This window comes from Gymnodraco acuticeps, unplaced genomic scaffold, assembly GCF_902827175.1.
Source record: "Gymnodraco acuticeps unplaced genomic scaffold, fGymAcu1.1, whole genome shotgun sequence".
Lineage (NCBI taxonomy): Eukaryota > Metazoa > Chordata > Actinopteri > Perciformes > Bathydraconidae > Gymnodraco > Gymnodraco acuticeps.
The window spans coordinates 3,014-22,136 of record NW_022990263.1 but is presented as its reverse complement, the minus strand read 5'-3'; the positions used below and the strand labels follow the sequence as shown (position 1 = coordinate 22,136).

Below are 19,123 nucleotides of genomic sequence, written 5' to 3'. Positions count from 1 at the left end.
TTCAGAACTGGACTGATCCACTTTCTTAGTGTTAGTGAGGAACCAGTGTAAAGACCTTCAGAAGGACTGATCCACTTTCTTGTAGTGGAGAGAGGACCAGTAAAGACTTCAGAACTGGACTGATCCACTTTCTTAGTGTTAGAGAGGAACCAGTGTAAAGACTTCAGAACGGACTGATCCACTTCTTAGTGTTAGAGAGGAACCAGTGTAAAGACTTCAGAACTGGACTGATCCACTTCTTAGTGTTAGAGAGGAACCAGTGTAAAGACTTCAGAACATGGACTGATCCACTTTCTTAGTGTCAGAGAGGAAACCAGTGTAAAGACTTCAGAACTGGACTGATCCTCTTTCTTAGTGTCAGAGAGGAACCAGTGTAAATACTTCAGAACTGGACTGATCCTCTTTCTTAGTGTTAGTGAGGAACCAGTGTAAAGACTTCAGAACTGGACTGATCCACTTTCTTAGTGTTAGAGAGGAACCAGTGTAAAGACTTCAGAACTGGATTGATCCACTTTCTTAGTGTTAGTGAGGAACCAGTGTAAAGACTTCAGAACTGGACTGATCCACTTTCTTAGTGTCAGTGAGGAACCAGTGTAAAGACTTCAGAACTGGACTGATCCTCTTTCTTATTGTCAGTGAGGAACCAGTGTAAAGACTTCAGAACTGGACTGATCCACTTTCTTAGTGTCAGAGAGGAACCAGTGTAAAGACTTCAGAACTGGACTGATCCTCTTTCTTAGTGTCAGAGAGGAACCAGTGTAAAGACTTCAGAACTGGACTGATCCACTTTCTTAGTGTCAGTGAGGAACCAGTGTAAAGACTTCAGAACTGGACTGATCCACTTTCTTGGTGTCAGTGAGGAACCTGTGTAAAGACTTCAGAACTGGACTGATCCTCTTTCTTAGTGTCAGAGAGGAACCAGTGTAAAGAATTCAGAACTGAACTGATCCACTTTCTTAGTGTCAGTGAGGAACCAGTGTAAAGACTTCAGAACTGGACTGATCCACTTTCTTGGTGTCAGTGAGGAACCTGTGTAAAGACTTCAGAACTGGATTGATCCTCTTTCTTAGTGTCTGCGAGGAACCAGTGTAAAGACCTCAGAACTGGACTGATCCACTTTCTTAGTATCAGAGAGGAACCAGTGTAAAGACTTCAGAACTGGACTGATCCTCTTTCTTAGTGTCAGAGAGGAACCAGTGTAAAGACCTAAGAACTGGATTGATCCTCTTTCTTAGTGTCAGCGAGGAACCAGTGTAAAAGACCTCAGAACTGGACTGATCCACTTTCTTAGTATCAGAGAGGAACCAGTGTAAAGACTTCAGAACTGGACTGATCCTCTTTCTTAGTGTCAGAGAGGAACCAGTGTAAAGACTTCAGAACTGGACTGATCCTCTTTCTTAGTGTTAGTGAGGAACCAGTGTAAAGACTTCAGAACTGGACTGATCCTCTTTCTTAGTGTTAGTGAGGAACCAGTGTAAAGAATTCAGAACTGGACTGATCCTCTTTCTTAGTGTCAGTGAGGAACCAGTGTAAAGACTTCAGAACTGAACTGATCCACTTTCTTAGTGTCAGTGAGGAACCAGTGTAAAGACTTCAGAACCGGACTGATCCTCTTTCTTAGTGTCAGTGAGGAACCAGTGTAAAGACTTCAGAACTGGACTGATCCTCTTTCTTAGTGTCAGAGAGGAACCAGTGTAAAGACTTCAGAACTGGACTGATCCTCTTTCTTAGTGTCAGAGAGGAACCAGTGTAAAGACTTCAGAACTGGACTGATCCTCTTTCTTAGTGTCAGAGAGGAACCAGTGTAAAGACTTCAGAACTGGACTGATCCTCTTTCTTAGTGTCAGTGAGGAACCAGTGTAAAGACTTCAGAACTGGACTGATCCTCTTTCTTAGTGTTAGAGAGGAACCAGTGTAAAGACTTCAGAACTGGACTGATCCACTTTCTTAGTGTTAGTGAGGAACCAGTGTAAAGACTTCAGAACTGGACTGATCCTCTTTCTTAGTGTTGGAGAGGAACCAGTGTAAAGACTTCAGAACTGGACTGATCCACTTTCTTAGTGTCAGAGAGGAACCAGTGTAAAGACTTCAGAACTGGACTGATCCACTTTCTTAGTGTCAGTGAGGAACCAGTGTAAAGACTTCAGAACTGGACTGATCCTCTTTCTTAGTGTTAGTGAGGAACCAGTGTAAAGACTTCAGAACTGGACTGATCCTCTTTCTTAGTGTCAGAGAGGAACCAGTGTAAAGACTTCAGAACTGGACTGATCCTCTTTCTTAGTGTCAGAGAGGAACCAGTGTAAAGACTTCAGAACTGGACTGATCCACTTTCTTAGTGTCAGTGAGGAACCAGTGTAAAGACTTCAGAACTGGACTGATCCTCTTTCTTAGTGTTAGTGAGGAACCAGTGTAAAGACTTCAGAACTGGACTGATCCTCTTTCTTAGTGTTAGAGAGGAACCAGTGTAAAGACCTCAGAACTGGACTGATCCTCTTTCTTAGTGTTAGTGAGGAACCAGTGTAAAGACTTCAGAACTGGACTGATCCTCTTTCTTAGTGTTAGAGAGGAACCAGTGTAAAGACCTCAGAACTGGACTGATCCACTTACTTAGTGTTAGAGAGGAACCAGTGTAAAGACTTCAGAACTGGACTGATCCACTTTCTTAGTGTTAGAAAAGTTTTATTTTATTTTGCCGAGACTTGGAAAAGATAAGGGGGTTTCGGCTAAATGTGGGTTCTTGTATTTCTTCAGCAGGTGGAGGAGGAGGTCCAAACCGAGGAGGAGGAGGTCCAGATAGCAGAGGAGCTGGAAGTCCAGTTTGAAAAGGAGGTCCAGAAGGAGGAGGTTCAGACTGATGAGGAGGTGGAAGTCCTGATGGAAAAGGAGGTCCAGGCTGAGGAGGAAGTGGAATTCCAGATCGAAAAGGAGGTCCAGAACGAGGAGGAGGTCCATAAGGAGGAGGTCCAAGCTGAGGAGGAAGTGGAAGTCCAGATCGAAAATGAGGTCCAGACTGAGGAGGAGGTCCAGGAGAAGGTGGAGACACCGGTGTGAACCCCCCCTCCCGATGAAAAGCGACCAAACGTTCAAAGTGTTTTTATTTCTCAGTGAAAGCTCCGTGTTGTTTGACTGGAACTAAATAAACTGAAACTCCTGAACTGTGGTTTCATTCTCCAGTTTCAGTCTGGGTCAGGGTCTACATTTATTGGGAGTCCTCTGGATGTTCACGTGAACCAATAAGAAGACCCAGACCCCCCATAGTCTCCTCAGTGTTTTTATTTTTCTACATTTCAACTAGTTTCTTATTTCTCCTCATGTTTCAGCTTTTTTCCTGCATCGTTATTCAAACGCTCGATATCAACATTAAAACACATCAAAGAGCTCATCCAGTAACGGTTTGGGGGTTTTATTCTTCTGGTTAGTTTTTCCATGCAGAAATGTCCTTCCCCTCGGAGGAGATCGTCTGGATCCCATCTGAACTGCTGGTCTTTCTGTTAACTGAAGCACACTGTGATTCTGTGTTCCTGTCGGTGCAACATATCAAATAACAAATAGCGCAATAAGAAATTAAACAACCCTTTTTTTTAATGTTTTTCCATTAAAATGTCTAAATATCAAAATTCTAAACTAATGTCAGCCTGTCAATCAAACGTTTTGGCTGTTTGAAAAATATTCATTTGTTTTTTATATTAAATACATTTGTTAAAAAAAAATCCCATTTTTGTTCAACTTTTCGGGACATTTTCAGAAATGGATTGAAGAGATTGATTTTTCTTTTGCATTTCAATGACAATTTTGGGAATTTTTCAATAAAGACAGGCTTTTCAAGTGTTTTAAAGCAGAGGTTAAAGAGGGTCCACTGCAGTGAGATAGTCTGGAACAAAGCAAACTGAGTAACATTTTTTTGGGGAGCATGACCTCTGAACTCTGAGGTCTATGGTAAAAAACCTGATGTTTCAGCGACAACTTAAGTTTTCTTTAAGGCACTAGGAAATGCATTTTGTTTTGGTGCAACATATATAGAATAAAATAAGAGTATAAGAAAGGAGACGACCCTGAAGGTATGGAAGCCTGTCTCATCTTATTATAATGACTTAGCAAACAGGCTTCCATATGAAGGTCCCCTATGATGCAAAATGCTTTAATACAGACTGCATGTCTCCCTCAGTCTCAAAGCCTCTCTCAGAGGGTGTGAAAGCCGTTCATACGTGACGTCATCTTGTATTTTAGGCGTTAGCAGCACGATAAGCCCCGCCCACCCGGTAAGCCCCGCCCACCCTCTTAACTGAATCCCAGTAGAAATAAAACGGTAGAAAACGTGACCTTTCAAAGTTTTTCAATTAAAATGTTTTTTTGCTAAATATCAAGATTCTAAATTAAATGTCAGTCAGTGATAAAACATTTTGGCCGTTTTAAAAAAATAGATTTCTCATATTTAGTTTTTTACATTAAATACTAGGGCCGGGACTTTAACGCGTTAATTAAGATTAATTAATTACACAAAAATTAACGCGTTAAAAAGATTAACGCATTTTAATCGCACTTATTTTTGCACCGCGGAACGTTTCTCACTGGATGAGTTTCAGGCGTACCGATTATACTGGAGCACCAACTTCAGACAACAACAAACCACAGTGAACAACAGTGGGAAATGTTGTTTTAAAAAACGGACGGATGGAAGCGTCGATAAGAGCACGGTTGTGTGCAAATTATGCAAAAAGGAATTCGCATATCACCGCAGCACATCAAGCCTCAAGTATCACCTCAATGCAAAACATATAGCAGCTAGCGTGGAAGCTAGCGTGGACGTTAGCCTCTTTTATCGCGTTCACACCAAAAAGAGCAGGTACTAAAATTAGTTCATGAGAACCTTTTTACCCCCACGAAAGTCCCTGCTAGAGAGCAGAGAGCTGCTAGAGAGCAGGGACTTTCGTACGGCTCTCTTGTGAGAAAAGAGCTATATGTCTGATTGGCTGGGCGGATTGCAAACCACGCCCCGTAAAACTCCCAAAAAGTTTTGTGAAGCCGCCATTTTATTATCCTCGCATTAGCATTATTAGCATTAGCCCAGCGCAGAAACGCAGAGAGACTAACTTATGGCGACACAAAATAAAACATGGGAGCGGTGGAGATGAGGAGGTGTCGGCGTTCTGGCGATTTACTCGGAAGGCTTCAGTAGAAGGCTTCAGTAGAAGCCAGTCCCCAACTCCGGGGACTTCCGGCCGGGGACTTTGGGCGGCAGTATACGCCGTTTGCGGCCTGCCAGTAAACCCAAAGCAGAAGAATAAGAAGTGACGTCAGCGGCTTCATTTGCCTAATCCTCCCCCAGGTTCAAAGAGTTCTCATGAACTAAGTTCTCATGAACCTTTGTGGGAAAAGTACTGCGGTGTGAATGCGCCTAATGGTATACTAAAATCCATGTGAAAAAAATGGCTTCTCACTGTTCTTAGGTCAAATATTTATATGTGATTAAAAATGCGATTAATTTCGATTAATTAATTAAAAAGCCTCTAATTAATTAGATTAATTTTTTTAATCGAGTCCCGGCCCTATTAAATACATATTGGATTAATTAAAAAAAACATTTTTTAAATCCCATTTCTGTTCTAATTTCTTCGGGACATTTTTAATGTCATTGATTGATTTTTTTAGCGTTTCAATAAAAATGTTGGTCTTTTAAAGCACAGATTGAAGAGGTCACATCGACACACAGAAGAACCACGGGAAAGATGAAAGCCAATTTTATTGATCAACATAAATAGGACAAATGCTCCACTGTACAAACAACCTGGAGAGTAGAAATAAATATGGTCACAGCAATAAGTTAATGGATGTCAGCTGGGAGTCGGTGAGATGTGTTCGATGGCTATTTACACACATTGTTATTTTACACGGTGTTTAGTTTCTGCAGCCGGCGTTTTGTTTCACACTCGTCTGTCTTCGCTTCACATTCGTCTTTTCACAACTTCAGCAACGATTTAAAAAACTAAGAAAAGCAAAAAGCAGCGGCTGAATATTAAAAACTTTAGTTACAGGTTACAACAGCATCGTCACAGCTATCGACGTTTCTTTAATACACTTTCAGTATCAAATACTCCGGTCGGCAGGTTACAAAAATATCACACAAGCGCCTTCAGTTCCCACGACTCCGAGGCGTCAGTGAACGCAGCAGCTCTCAGCCAATCATTAATATAGTTAATATTAAGGTGGTTCTAACGTCTTTAAATAACGACTACGCAAAAGTTGAAGAAGAACATCCGTTTTCACTCTGAGAAGAAAGTCGCAAAGTTAAGAATACATTCCATAAGTCAAACGGAGAAGAAAGAATACAGACGGGAAAATAATCTAAATGGTGTCACAAACACATGTTTAGACGTTTTTGTCTGAATGCTGTTGGAAAATGTTTGATAACTAAATAACAAGACCTTATTTTCACAGATTACATTCATTATTTTAAAAGCAATGTTAGGATTTGCCGGCCAGGGGTTAGCATTGCGAGCTAGCTGGGATTAAAAGATCATTTTCAGGGCGGTAGCTTGGATCTCTTTTTTCAGGGAAAAACTAAACGCAACATATTTGGTGCTCCCGTCGGCTGAGAGCTGCTGAAGCTCAGAAACACTTCCATCTCTCCGCCAGTCGCACTTTCATACAATCACGTCCTGGAGGTGAAGAGGAACTCCGTCTGGAAATAATAAAAACCTCGGGACACAAACGCTGCGTGTTCTCCGGCGTGCAGAGGCCCCCCCGACGTCCTGCAGCCTTCATAGTCCAGCTCTATGTCCACACACACACACACACACACTGCATGTACACACACACTCTGCACACACACTCTGCATGTACAGACACTCTGCACACACTCTGCATGTACACACACACACTGCATGTACACACACACACTGCATGTACACACACAGACACTCTGCATGCACACACACAGACACTCTGCATGTACACACACAGACACTCTGCATGCACACACACAGACACTCTGCATGTACACACACACTCTGCACACACACTCTGCATGTACACACCCCCCTTTGTGGGTAGACGTCCGGATGAAAAGCCCTGCTCTTCTGCGTCTCCAACTGCAAAGTTATCCCCGCAGATGAAAAGAGTTTTGAGCTAAACCCACACGGACCCCCGCCCCACCCCCGTTCCTTTTGTCAGTGTGAATGGGTTAAGGTGGTCCGGACCAGAAGAGAAAGGTGTTGAGTCCAGTGGTTCGGAGGGGAAGCACCCAATGCTGTAAGAACGTCAGGAAACGTTTAAAATGTGCACTTTGTTTTGGTCTGAGACGACTGAAGTGGCATCATCGCTGTCCAGAACATTAGACGTTCTCTCAGAAACGTAAAGTATCCATCCTGTTGTTGTCCTACTGAAAACACAACTCTGACTTCATGTGTGCAAAGGTAAACTTTGGGCTGTATCCTAAAGTCCCGTTCAAAAGGCTATAACCCGCCCATCCAACATCTGAAGGACCGTCAAATAGAGATAATAATAACATTACATTTATATGGTGCTCAGAAACCATCGGTAACACTGTTTCCTGTCGTGTCTGCTTTCAAGAAGGGTTTTCAAACTGGTTGCATTATCGCCAAATATGGTTTTATGACATTTTCTGAAGTGCACATTTTATAACATGTTCACGAAGTTCAAACATTATCAGGCGCTCAATCAGGCGGCCGAGGAGCAGTCCACACGGAGGTGAAGCTGGAAACTCTGACCCGGCAGGGGGGAGGATGTGCTGGGGGGGAGGATGTGCTGGGGGGGGGGGGGGGGGTGGTGGTGATCCAGACTGCACTTTGAACAGCATGCAGTGAAAGCTTGGCAGGTCAGAGAAGCCAAGAGGGGTGGAACATACCGGCAGGTTCAAAGGGAGAGGGAGACAGCGTCTGCGTAAGCTTCTACCACTACGAGAGCTGGCGGTTGGCGACTTATTGAGCACTCCGATGTAGAGGAGGGCGGTGTAACGGGGCCTTTTTCTGGAAGCGTCCACCGGGGGGACAGCCTCAGCATCGAACCGGCAACCTGCGGTGGGATCAGGAGTCAAGACACAAGTGCGAACGAACAAAATCCAGCCCAGTAACTAATTGTTAAACCCCGCCCCCCACACCGAGAAAAAAACTAAAAGTTTTGGCTTTGTGGTTATGTACAGTGAGTTCCTGTGGAGAGCCGTGTCCGTCAGGTTTCCAGGTCAGGGTCAAGTCTTCGAGCTGGGAGGGGGTGGAGCTAACCGTGTCAGTCTATCTGTAAGTGTGTCTATGTGTAATTATCTAACTGTTGTGTTGTTTAGCTCCGCCCCCCTCCCCCTGGCTCCACCCCCAGCTACTGGTGGACCTCGTTTGCTATCAGACTGTCCTCCCCTGACTGAAAATCCGCCTCGTTGATGCTGTTCCCGCCGTTCAACAAGTCCTCGTCCTGCGCCGAGCCTCGGTCCTCCTCGGTGTTGCTGCCGCCCTCCTGCAGAACCTGAGCGATGTACATCTGCTGCTGCATGTGGATCTGCTGCTGCGTCTGCCGCTGCACAACAACAACAACAGGTTAGAGAGGAGGAACACAACAACAACAACAACAGCTTAGAGAGGAGGAACACAACAACAACAACAGCTTAGAGAGGAGGGACACAACAACAATAGATGTCTTGTGTAAATTGAAAAGATAATACATTTACAACATAGGTAGTCCAAATGTTTGAAAATGCATGTGTCTATAATAAGAAGATGGCAAGATGGCTCCCAACAATCCTGTGGGAGCCATCAGAGAAGAAGTATGGATACTACGGATACTGCGGATAAGAACTGGAGCTGATGAGGTGGATCCACTCACCTGAGCTTTGATGGTGGGCGAGGACGAGGGGCGAGCTGGACGTCCGTTCTCCACGACGTCCACATCGTTCTCCTTAGTGTCGGTCTGAGACAGAGGCACACAGTGAGACTCTGGACAGCAACACTCATGTTTTCCAGATTGATTAAACCCTGCAGTACCTTGTAGTTGTGAGCGCTGAGGTACTTGAAGTGTCCAAAGCAGACGTGAGACAGACAGACCACGATGGTGACGATCAGCACCACCAGAGTGAACATGGAGGTGGGCGTCTCGAAACCTGAGGGCATATTAGCAGCTAGCATGATTTAACATTCAACAACAATTACATGTTGGTGGATTTTTTAACCAGCGTACAAGTGTGTTAGCATCCACATCAGGAGAGGAACTTCACTGTGTGTTAGCATCCACATCAGGAGAGGAACTTCACTGTGTGTTAGCATCCACATCAGGAGAGGAACTTCACTGTGTGTTAGCATCCACATCAGGAGAGGAACTTCACTGTGTGTTAGCATCCACATCAGGAGAGGAACTTCACTGTGTGTTAGCATCCACATCAGGAGAGGAACTTCACTGTGTGTTAGCATCCACATCAGGAGAGGAACTTCACTGTGTGTTAGCATCCACATCAGGAGAGGAACTTCACTGTGTGTTAGCATCCACATCAGGAGAGGAACTTCACTGTGTGTTAGCATCCACATCAGGAGAGGAACTTCACTGTGTGTTAGCATCCACATCAGGAGAGGAACTTCACTGTGTGTTAGCATCCACATCAGGAGAGAGGAAGTACAGACAGAGTTAACCCCCCAGACAGAGAGTTAACCCTACAGACAGACAGAGAGTTAACCCTACAGACAGAGTTAACCCCCCAGACAGAGAGTTAACCCTACAGACAGACAGAGAGTTAACCCTACAGACAGAGTTAACCCCCCAGACAGACAGAGAGTTAACCCTACAGACAGACAGAGTTAACCCCCCAGACAGAGAGTTAACCCTACAGACAGACAGAGAGTTAACCCTACAGACAGACAGAGAGTTAACCCCCCAGACAGAGAGTTAACCCTACAGACAGACAGAGAGTTAACCCTACAGACAGAGTTAACCCCCCAGACAGAGTTAACCCTACAGACAGACAGAGAGTTAACCCCCCAGACAGAGAGTTAACCCTACAGACAGTTAACCCTACAGACAGACAGAGAGTTAACCCTACAGACAGACAGAGAGTTAACCCTACAGACAGACAGATAGTTAACCCTACAGACAGACAGAGAGTTAACCCTACAGACAGACAGAGAGTTAACCCTACAGACAGAGAGTTAACCCTACAGACAGACAGAGAGTTAAACCCTACAGACAGACAGAGAGTTACCCTACAGACAGACAGAGTTAACCCTAAGACGAGAGAAGAGTTAACCCTACAGACAGAACAGAGAGTTTAACCCTACATACAGACAGAGTTAACCCTACAGAACAGACAGAGTGTTAAACCTACAGACAGACAAGAGTTAACCCTACAGACAGAGAGTTAACCCTACAGACAAGCAGAGTAACTCTACAGACAGACAGAGAGTTAACCCTACAGACAGACAGAGAGTTAACCCTACAGACAGAGAGTTAACCCTACAGACAGACAGAGAGTTAACCCTACAGACAGACAGAGAGTTAACCCTACAGACAGACAGAGAGTTAACCCTACAGACAGAGAGTTAACCCTACAGACAGAGTTAACCCTACAGACAGAGAGTTAACCCTACAGACAGAGAGTTAACCCTACAGACAGACAGAGAGTTAACCCTACAGACAGAGAGTTAACCCTACAGACAGAGAGTTAACCCTACAGACAGACAGAGTTAACCCTACAGACAGAGAGTTAACCCTACAGACAGACAGAGTTAACCCTACAGACAGAGAGTTAACCCTACAGACAGAGAGTTAACCCTACAGACAGACAGAGTTAACCCTACAGACAGACAGAGAGTTAACCCTACAGACAGACAGAGAGTTAACCCTACAGACAGAGAGTTAACCCTACAGACAGAGTTAACCCTACAGACAGAGAGTTAACCCTACAGACAGAGAGTTAACCCTACAGACAGACAGAGAGTTAACCCTACAGACAGAGAGTTAACCCTACAGACAGAGTTAACCCTACAGACAGACAGAGAGTTAACCCTACAGACAGACAGAGAGTTAACCCTACAGACAGAGTTAACCCTACAGACAGACAGAGTGTTAACCCTACAGACAGACAGAGAGTTAACCCTACAGACAGACAGTTAACCCTACAGACAGACAGAGTGTTAACCCTACAGACAGACAGAGAGTTAACCCTACAGACAGAGAGTTAACCCTACAGACAGAAAGTTAACTCTACAGACAGACAGAGAGTTAACCCTACAGACAGAGAGTTAACCCTACAGACAGACAGAGAGTTAACCCTACAGACAGACAGAGAGTTAACCCTACAGACAGACAGAGAGTTAACCCTACAGACAGACAGAGAGTTAACCCTACAGACAGAGAGTTAACCCTACAGACAGAGAGTTAACCCTACAGACAGAGAGTTAACCGTACAGACAGAGAGTTAACCCTACAGACAGAGAGTTAACCCTACAGACAGAGTTAACCCTACAGACAGACAGAGAGTTAACCCTACAGACAGACAGAGTGTTAACCCTACAGACAGACAGAGAGTTAACCCTACAGACAGACAGAGAGTTAACCCTACAGACAGACAGAGAGTTAACCCTACAGACAGACAGAGAGTTAACCCTACAGACAGAGAGTTAACCCTACAGACAGAGAGTTAACCCTACAGACAGAGAGTTAACCCTACAGACAGAGTGTTACAGGTGATCAGCAGGGGGCGGGGCTCACCTGTGCGCACGGTGGAGAAGAAGAGCAGCCAGAAGAGGCAGAGGATGGGGGCGGCCACCACCTGAGTGACGGCTGCAGAGTGGATCTTCTTGTCCAGTTTGGAGGGCAGGTAGGCGTAGTACATGTTGTACCTGTCCACCAGGTGTTTCAGCAGCATGTACATCAGACCTGAAGTCACACAGGTGAGGAATGAGGGAGTTAGATCACAATCCCATTTTACATTTATATTCAATCTAATATTTAATAATCCATTCCTTGCTCAATTAATGTATGTATAATATCCTGCTTTATATTTTGTTACTGTACATTTCTATTTCAATTTATTTACTTTTGTAATACTATTTTATTTCTATTTGAGATGTTCACATTTTGGATTGTTTACTTCTTTTCAATGTTCTAATGTACAATGCCTTGTCTTTTTATGCTGCTGCAACGCAAACATTTCCCACATTGGGATCAATAAAGATCTTCTCTACAACACCGACTAAAGACTTGTGTATCAGGAAGTTATATCAGAGGTTTAAAAAGTATGTTTAGTTTTACGAATACGACTATGAATCCACATCTCCTTCCAGAGTTTTTCTCAAAATCCTGATTTTTTTCACAAAATCTCAAAGTTCTGACTTTTTCTCAAAATCTCAAAACATTTCTCAAAATGTTTTTTGTTGTTGTTGAAAATCTCAAAATGCTGACTTTCTCAAAATGTTGGCTTTTTTTAAAAAGTTCAGACTTTTTCAAAAAATTCAGACTTTTTCACAAAATCTCAAAGTTCTGACTTTTTCTCAAAATTCAGACTTTTTCTCGAAATTCAAACTGTTTCACAAAATTCAGACTTTTTCTCAAAATGTTGGCTTTTTTCACAAAATTCTGACTTTCTCAAAAACCTGACTTTTTCTTAAAATCTCCAAATTATGACTTTCTGAAAACATGTTGAGAAATGTTTTTTTGTTGTTGAAAATCTCCAGATGCTGACTTTCTCAAAATGTTGGCTTTTTTTCAAAGTTCTGACTTTTTCACAAAATCTTGGCTTTTTTCAGAAAATCTCAAAGTTCGGACTTTTTCTCAAAAACCTGACTTTTTCTCAAAATCTCAAAAGTCGGACTTTCTCAAAATCTCAAAACAATGTTGAAAATCTCAAAATGAAATGAGCATGCTTGATGTCCATAGAGCAGTGGTTCTCAAACTTTTCCTGTCAGGACAAAGGGGGGCTTTGGAGGAAAAAAAAAGTCGGGCCCCCCCAACACAAGTCAGGCTCAGTGGCGGCGCCAGAGATTCATTTTGGGGGTGCTGCGGGGTAGCTTGACGTTTCATAGAGGGTGCTCAAACATTTAGGGTTTCCCATTAATGCACCGGACGCTACAGAGGAATGTTCTACTGCAACACACACACACACACACACACACACACACACACACACACACACACACACACACACACACACACACACACACACACACACACACACACACACACACACACACACACACACACACACACACACACACACACACACACACACACACACACACACACACACACACACACACACACACACACACACACACACACACACACACACACACACACACACACACACACACACACACACACACACACACACACACACACACACACACACACACACACACACAAAATGAAGAGATCTATGGATACATCTCTCAACACCCATATGAAACACAACTGTAAACAGATTTACTTTTTCGTTATGTATATTTTACAAATCACCCTTTTAAACTTTATTCTTGTTTTAATGTCAGATAGTATTTCATACCTGTTTTTCATTTATTCTCTTATTTTTATATAACTATAATGATCATATAAACGTGTGCCTCGGAAATAATTGTTTACATTAATGGTGGCCAAAACGTTTGAGACCCACTGAGATAACACAGAGAGTCCTTTAGCTCACTGAGTCTCTCAGTCTGACAGGAGAGGACTCTCCTCCACCTTGTTGTTGAAAAAGCTCCTTATATCCGTTAGCGTACCCCGCTAGCACCAGAAGCTAACAACAACGATCTCCAGTACCGGTGCGCTCTCTCTCTCGCTCGCGCACACATAATGGCTCGTTCCACATCCTCAGGATGTTCCCAACATTCCTGGTTAAACGTTATCTATTAATATTGCAGTTCTGATGCAGGTTCAGATACTATTATGGTCTGGTGTGTGAGTTACCGAAGGGCACGATGATGGGGCAGGTGATGCTGTAGGCCATCACCACCGTGAAGACGTTCATCATCCAGGCGTACGCCGCTCCAAACTGAAACTCGTAGGCCTGATGCTGCGAGACGAGAAAGTGTTTTAGAGAAGAGCGCCACCATGAGGCTGCAACGCTCATCACACACTGAGAACTCAGCTGGTCCAATGGGAGTCCTCCATGTAATTTTGGATTATGTCAGAAAATAATCTCTGTGACAAACAAACATTTATGATTCTTACACGTTTAGTTCATCAGGCTAATCTCCACATATTAACCTGTTAACACCACTTTATGATTTCTGAAGTAAAAGCTAATGTTGGGCTATAAAGGAACTACAGCACGGTCACATGACTTCACCACCGCTAAGCTAAAGGAGGCTAATGTTGGGCTATAAAGGAACTACAGCACGGTCACATGACTTCACGTCACCACCGCTAAGCTAAAGGTGGCTAATGTTGGGCTATAAAGGAACTACAGCACGGTCACATGACTTCACGTCACCACCGCTAAGCTAAAGGAGGCTAATGTTGGGCTATAAAGGAACTACAGCACGGTCACATGACTTCACGTCACCACCGCTAAGCTAAAGGAGGCTAATGTTGGGCTATAAAGGAACTACAGCACGGTCACATGACTTCACGTCACCACCGCTAAGCTAAAGGAGGCTAATGTTGGGCTATAAAGGAACTACAGCACGGTCACATGACTTCACGTCACCACCGCTAAGCTAAAGGAGGCTAATGTTGGGCTATAAAGGAACTACAGCACGGTCACATGACTTCACGTCACCACCGCTAAGCTAAAGGAGGCTAATGTTGGGCTATAAAGGAACTACAGCACGGTCACATGACTTCACGTCACCACCGCTAAGCTAAAGGAGGCTAATGTTGGGCTATAAAGGAACTACTCACCCTCTTGACGTTGCGGCGGTCGGCGGCGGAGCGGGCGAGGCAGAGGCGGATCATGTACATGAGTAAGCCGGGGATCCTCAGCAGGTCCATGGCGTTACCGATGAACGCAGAGGCGATGACGTAGTTGACGAAGAACGCTCCGTTATCCGGCAGAAAGACGCACCTGAAGAGAGCACAGTGCCTCCGTTAGAGCAAGACCTCCTACCATAACACTTCATGCACATTTCTGAATAAAATACATGAAGAGAGCTACAGAGATGTATAGTCACAGGTATAAGGAAACTACTTATTTTTACTTTATTCCTAAAATGCAAGAACTTAATTCATATTCTCCCCCTTTAGGCCTGGAAGCTCTGTTCTTCCTTTAACAACACACTGAACTATAAGAGTATAAATCAGGACGTTTGTAACCGCAGGTAAAATAAAACCCAACTCACTCAAATCTGACTTTGGCATCATCCAGGAACTTCTTATCAAAGAGCCAGCGGAAGAAAACATCCAGGCTGGAAAACAGAGAGGATTCAGTGAGGACAGTTGATATTATTATATATTATTTGTATTATTATTTATTACCTGCTGAGTCCCAGAGACGGCAGCAGCAGAACCATGAAGATCAGGAAGGTGTAACATTTGTGCATCGTCGTCCTGTTCTCTCCAGACCTGCAGACACACAGGGGGGAAGATAGGGTTGAATCAGAGAAGTCAGGGTAAATTCAGTGTCAGTGCTCTGCAAAAAAAACAAATCCAAATTGAAGTTGTTGATAACCATTTAAATATCTGACACATTTTTTTTTTTTTAAACGGCATCAAGTACACACAAAGAAATCATTGCATATCATTATAAAAGCAAGCATTTAAATAGTTCAAATATGCAGTATTCACTGAAAAGGGCTAAACTGTTAGTTTTGACAAATGTTTCTGTATGACATCAGAGCAACTTAAAGTGGACCTATCATGCTTTATTTGAACAATATATTGTAGGGCCGTACCTATATAAAGTATATAAATATATATTTTTTTCAAAATACCAAAAAGATCCTGCGTTTTAGCCATGCCTCATTTCGCTCTATTTGCTCTTTCACAGCACTGTTTTTGCAGGGGCTGATTCTGTGAGCTGCAGCTGACCACGCCCCCCTGCAGCTGACCACGCCCCCCTGCAGGAGAGGGGAGCGTGCTTTGATCAGCTGCTGGGCTGTCAGAGGAGGGGGAGGAAAAGAGATCTCCGTCCTCCGTGTTTTATTCTTATATGATTATATGTAGTCATTATTAATTTGTTTTAAAGCTCAATAAATAACAAAGAAGACCTTTGACCGGCACTTTTCTCATTTTGTCCGGAAGATTTCAACTTTATGTTGACCGGCGAAAAAAAATCTAACTGAAACTCTGCCGCACGGTCCCCTCGTTCCTTGGAAGAGGCGGAGAGGTGGGTGTTTGTCATCTGCTGGTGGACTACCGGAGAGAATTACAGCGAGGGAGGGATTGCATTGAATTACAGCGAGGGAGCAAACGCTTGCTTCGGGGAGGGAGAAAAAGAGCCAAGGCGGAGAATAAACAGAAGGGAAACCATGGCAACCATGCACGGGAAGTCTTCTTCGCTGCTTTTGTGGCAGACTACAGCGCCACTTACAGGCCTGGCATATGTACTACAGCGTCTCCAGCGCTTTCGAGCGGCAATGGCCGGCCGTGGCCCAACCTCTCATTCCCCTGATAGGTGGAGAGTTGGCCATATAGGCGGAGCTCCTCGTTCCTGACGTCAGAGAATTTTCAAATCTGGATCAGTCTGTATCAGATCCGTTCCAGCCCCGTTTTTAGAGATTTGGGTATGGAGGAAAAGAGAGAGGGTTGTGTTTTCTGACACTTGGTGAGTTCCCTGACACACCGGGGACACATATTCAAGTATAAAAGACTTACACGAGTTCATTTTGCATGATAAGTCCCCTTTAAAGTGAGACTCAGGAGAAAATAGGACTTATATTCTGTATGCTGGAGTTAGGTTAGTTACCGGGTCCAGTGAGCCTCGAAGAAGGCGGAGTAGTAGACGATGGTGGGCAGCAGGGCGGAGAAGGCCCACAGCAGCAGGGTGGGGAAGAACTGGGTGACGATGGGATTCTGTCCAAACACACCAACAAACAAGAATCACTTCAAAGCTCTACTGGTTTAAAGGTCTCATATTATACAAACAGATCACCAAATCTAGCCTCATCCCCCCTCTATTATCTTTGAAACAGGATGGAGCTCAAACTCTTTCTCTCTCTCAGGTTTACCACAAGGTGACTTCCTTTTGATTTCCTGCTTCTTCACACACACTCTCTCCAGCACAAGTTAGCTCTGAGTGTTAGCATGCTAATGTAAACACAGACCATATTACTTCCAGAACACGTCTCATTGTTTCTGACAGCAACGTTTCTGATTGGCCCGTGGGGGTAAAGCCCGCCCACATTTTAGTAATGTCGTCATAACGCAGCAAATCTGGATCAGCTCCGTTGTTCCCCGTTTTTAGAGATGTGGGTACGGAGGAGAAGAGAGAGGGGTTTATTTCTGACACTTTGAGAGTCTCCTGACACACCGGGACACACCGGGACACACCGGGACACACCGGGACACACCGGGACACACCGGGGACACATGGTGATGTAGAGAAGACATCAGAAAGTGCATTTTGCATGATAGGAGACCTTTAATGTAAAAGCTGGGGGACTGTCTTACGTTGAGATACTCGACAGGCTTGGTGACGTTGAACTTGTCCATGGTGGAGATGATGATGGCGGGAGTGGTGAGGAAGAAGAGCAGCAGGAAGAGGATGACGTTGATGATGAAGCAGCGGATCCACCAGGAGATCCCGCCCAGAGACAGGTGCTCCCTGCAGGAACAAACCATCAGCCGGGGGTCAGGGGGGGGTCATGCAACACTAATAAGAAGGTATCAAGCCGCTAGAAGGCAGCTTTTATTTTGAAATCTTACTTTGAAAGGGATGGCACTTTCTTTGTGGCTACGACCACATTATAAAGAGATCAGGAAGTCCTTTGACATACGGAGACAGATGCAATGAGCATGTAATGGGATCCATCCTCTTAGCCCTAAACGTGGCATTATCAGTAAGTCAAGTTACTATCTTAGCCTAAGGTGTTTGGAGAGGAGAGTTTAGCTGGCTGTTAAGTTCAATATAAATACATTGAAAGGAGAACAGTGTGTTTGGTTTGGTCCGCAGTGGGGTTTTAACCGGGTGGAGCTAGAAGACTCACCAGCGGACGTTCTGCGGGTCGGGTGCGTAGGAAACGCTCCAGTTGTGAACGTGGAGCGCCTCGCTGAACTGAGAGGATCCTGGCTCCTGACGACAGCGACAGCCCTGCACCTGACACGCGTTGAAGTCCTTCAGAATACTGACACACAACAACACTGAGTTACTACACGTTGAAGTCCTTCAGACTACTGAGACACAACAACACTGAGTTACTACTATGATTCAATGTCAGGTAAAGGTTGGGTCAGGTAAAGGTGGGGTCAGGGGTAAATGCTGTGTCTCACACTGCGGTCATGGCCTCGTTCTGGAAGGTGACGAAGGCCATGCCCAGAGGCTTGGTGTTGACCTTCTCCTTCTCCTTCCTGTACTCCTCCTTCAGCTTGGACTCTGTCTTGGTGTAGTAGCTCACCGCCTCCTCCTAAAGGACACATGGAGGCTGAGTTAAACAGCTGACGTAGAATATAAACTAGTTACGACGAAATGCATACTTTCTAAAGAAGGAGTCTGAGTGGACTAGTTATCATTGAACAGGTTATAATCAGGGCTCAGGAAACCACATATTGGTCGTAAATTATGTTTCTTATAATGAAGCTCCTTTGGGTGGATGAGTTAGCGTTAGCGTCACCTCCTCGCAGCCGGTGATGGCACAGCAGCACAGATGTCCGCAGGGCTTGGGATTGATCATGGTGGGAACGTGCTCCTTCACCATCAGGTCGGTGAAGAACTTCTTACTGCGCTCCGTCTTCTTCCTGAGGAACACAACGTGAGGTTAAAGGAACCACAACGTGAGGTTAAAGGAACCACAACGTGAGGTTAAAGGAACCACATCGTGAGGTTAAAGGAAAGGTTAAAGGACCACAACGTGAGGTTAAAGGACCACAACTTGAGGTTAAAGGAAAGGTTAAAGGACCACAACGTGAGGTTAAAGGAACCACAACGTGAGGTTAAAGGAAAGGTTAAAGGACCACAACGTGAGGTTAAAGGACCACAACTTGAGGTTAAAGGAACCACAACGTGAGGTTAAAGGAACCACAACGTGAGGTTAAAGGAACT

General features: G+C 44.4%; 1 protein-coding gene across 1 annotated transcript; it reads right to left on the bottom strand.

Annotated features, from left to right (window-relative positions):
• Positions 1-7,586: 7,586 nt before the first annotated feature.
• On the bottom strand, positions 7,587-18,819 carry LOC117549099 (CSC1-like protein 2; the record flags this gene model as incomplete). Its single annotated transcript, XM_034220700.1, is given in 13 exon segments — positions 7,587-8,523; positions 8,830-8,913; positions 8,988-9,103; positions 11,701-11,868; positions 13,894-13,999; positions 14,830-14,992; positions 15,267-15,332; positions 15,403-15,489; positions 16,832-16,938; positions 17,536-17,689; positions 18,072-18,209; positions 18,355-18,488; positions 18,696-18,819. Coding segments are annotated over 13 exon segments (1,642 nt in total), but the record flags the coding sequence as incomplete, so codon positions are not given.
• Between the last annotated feature and the right edge of the window lie 304 nt (positions 18,820-19,123).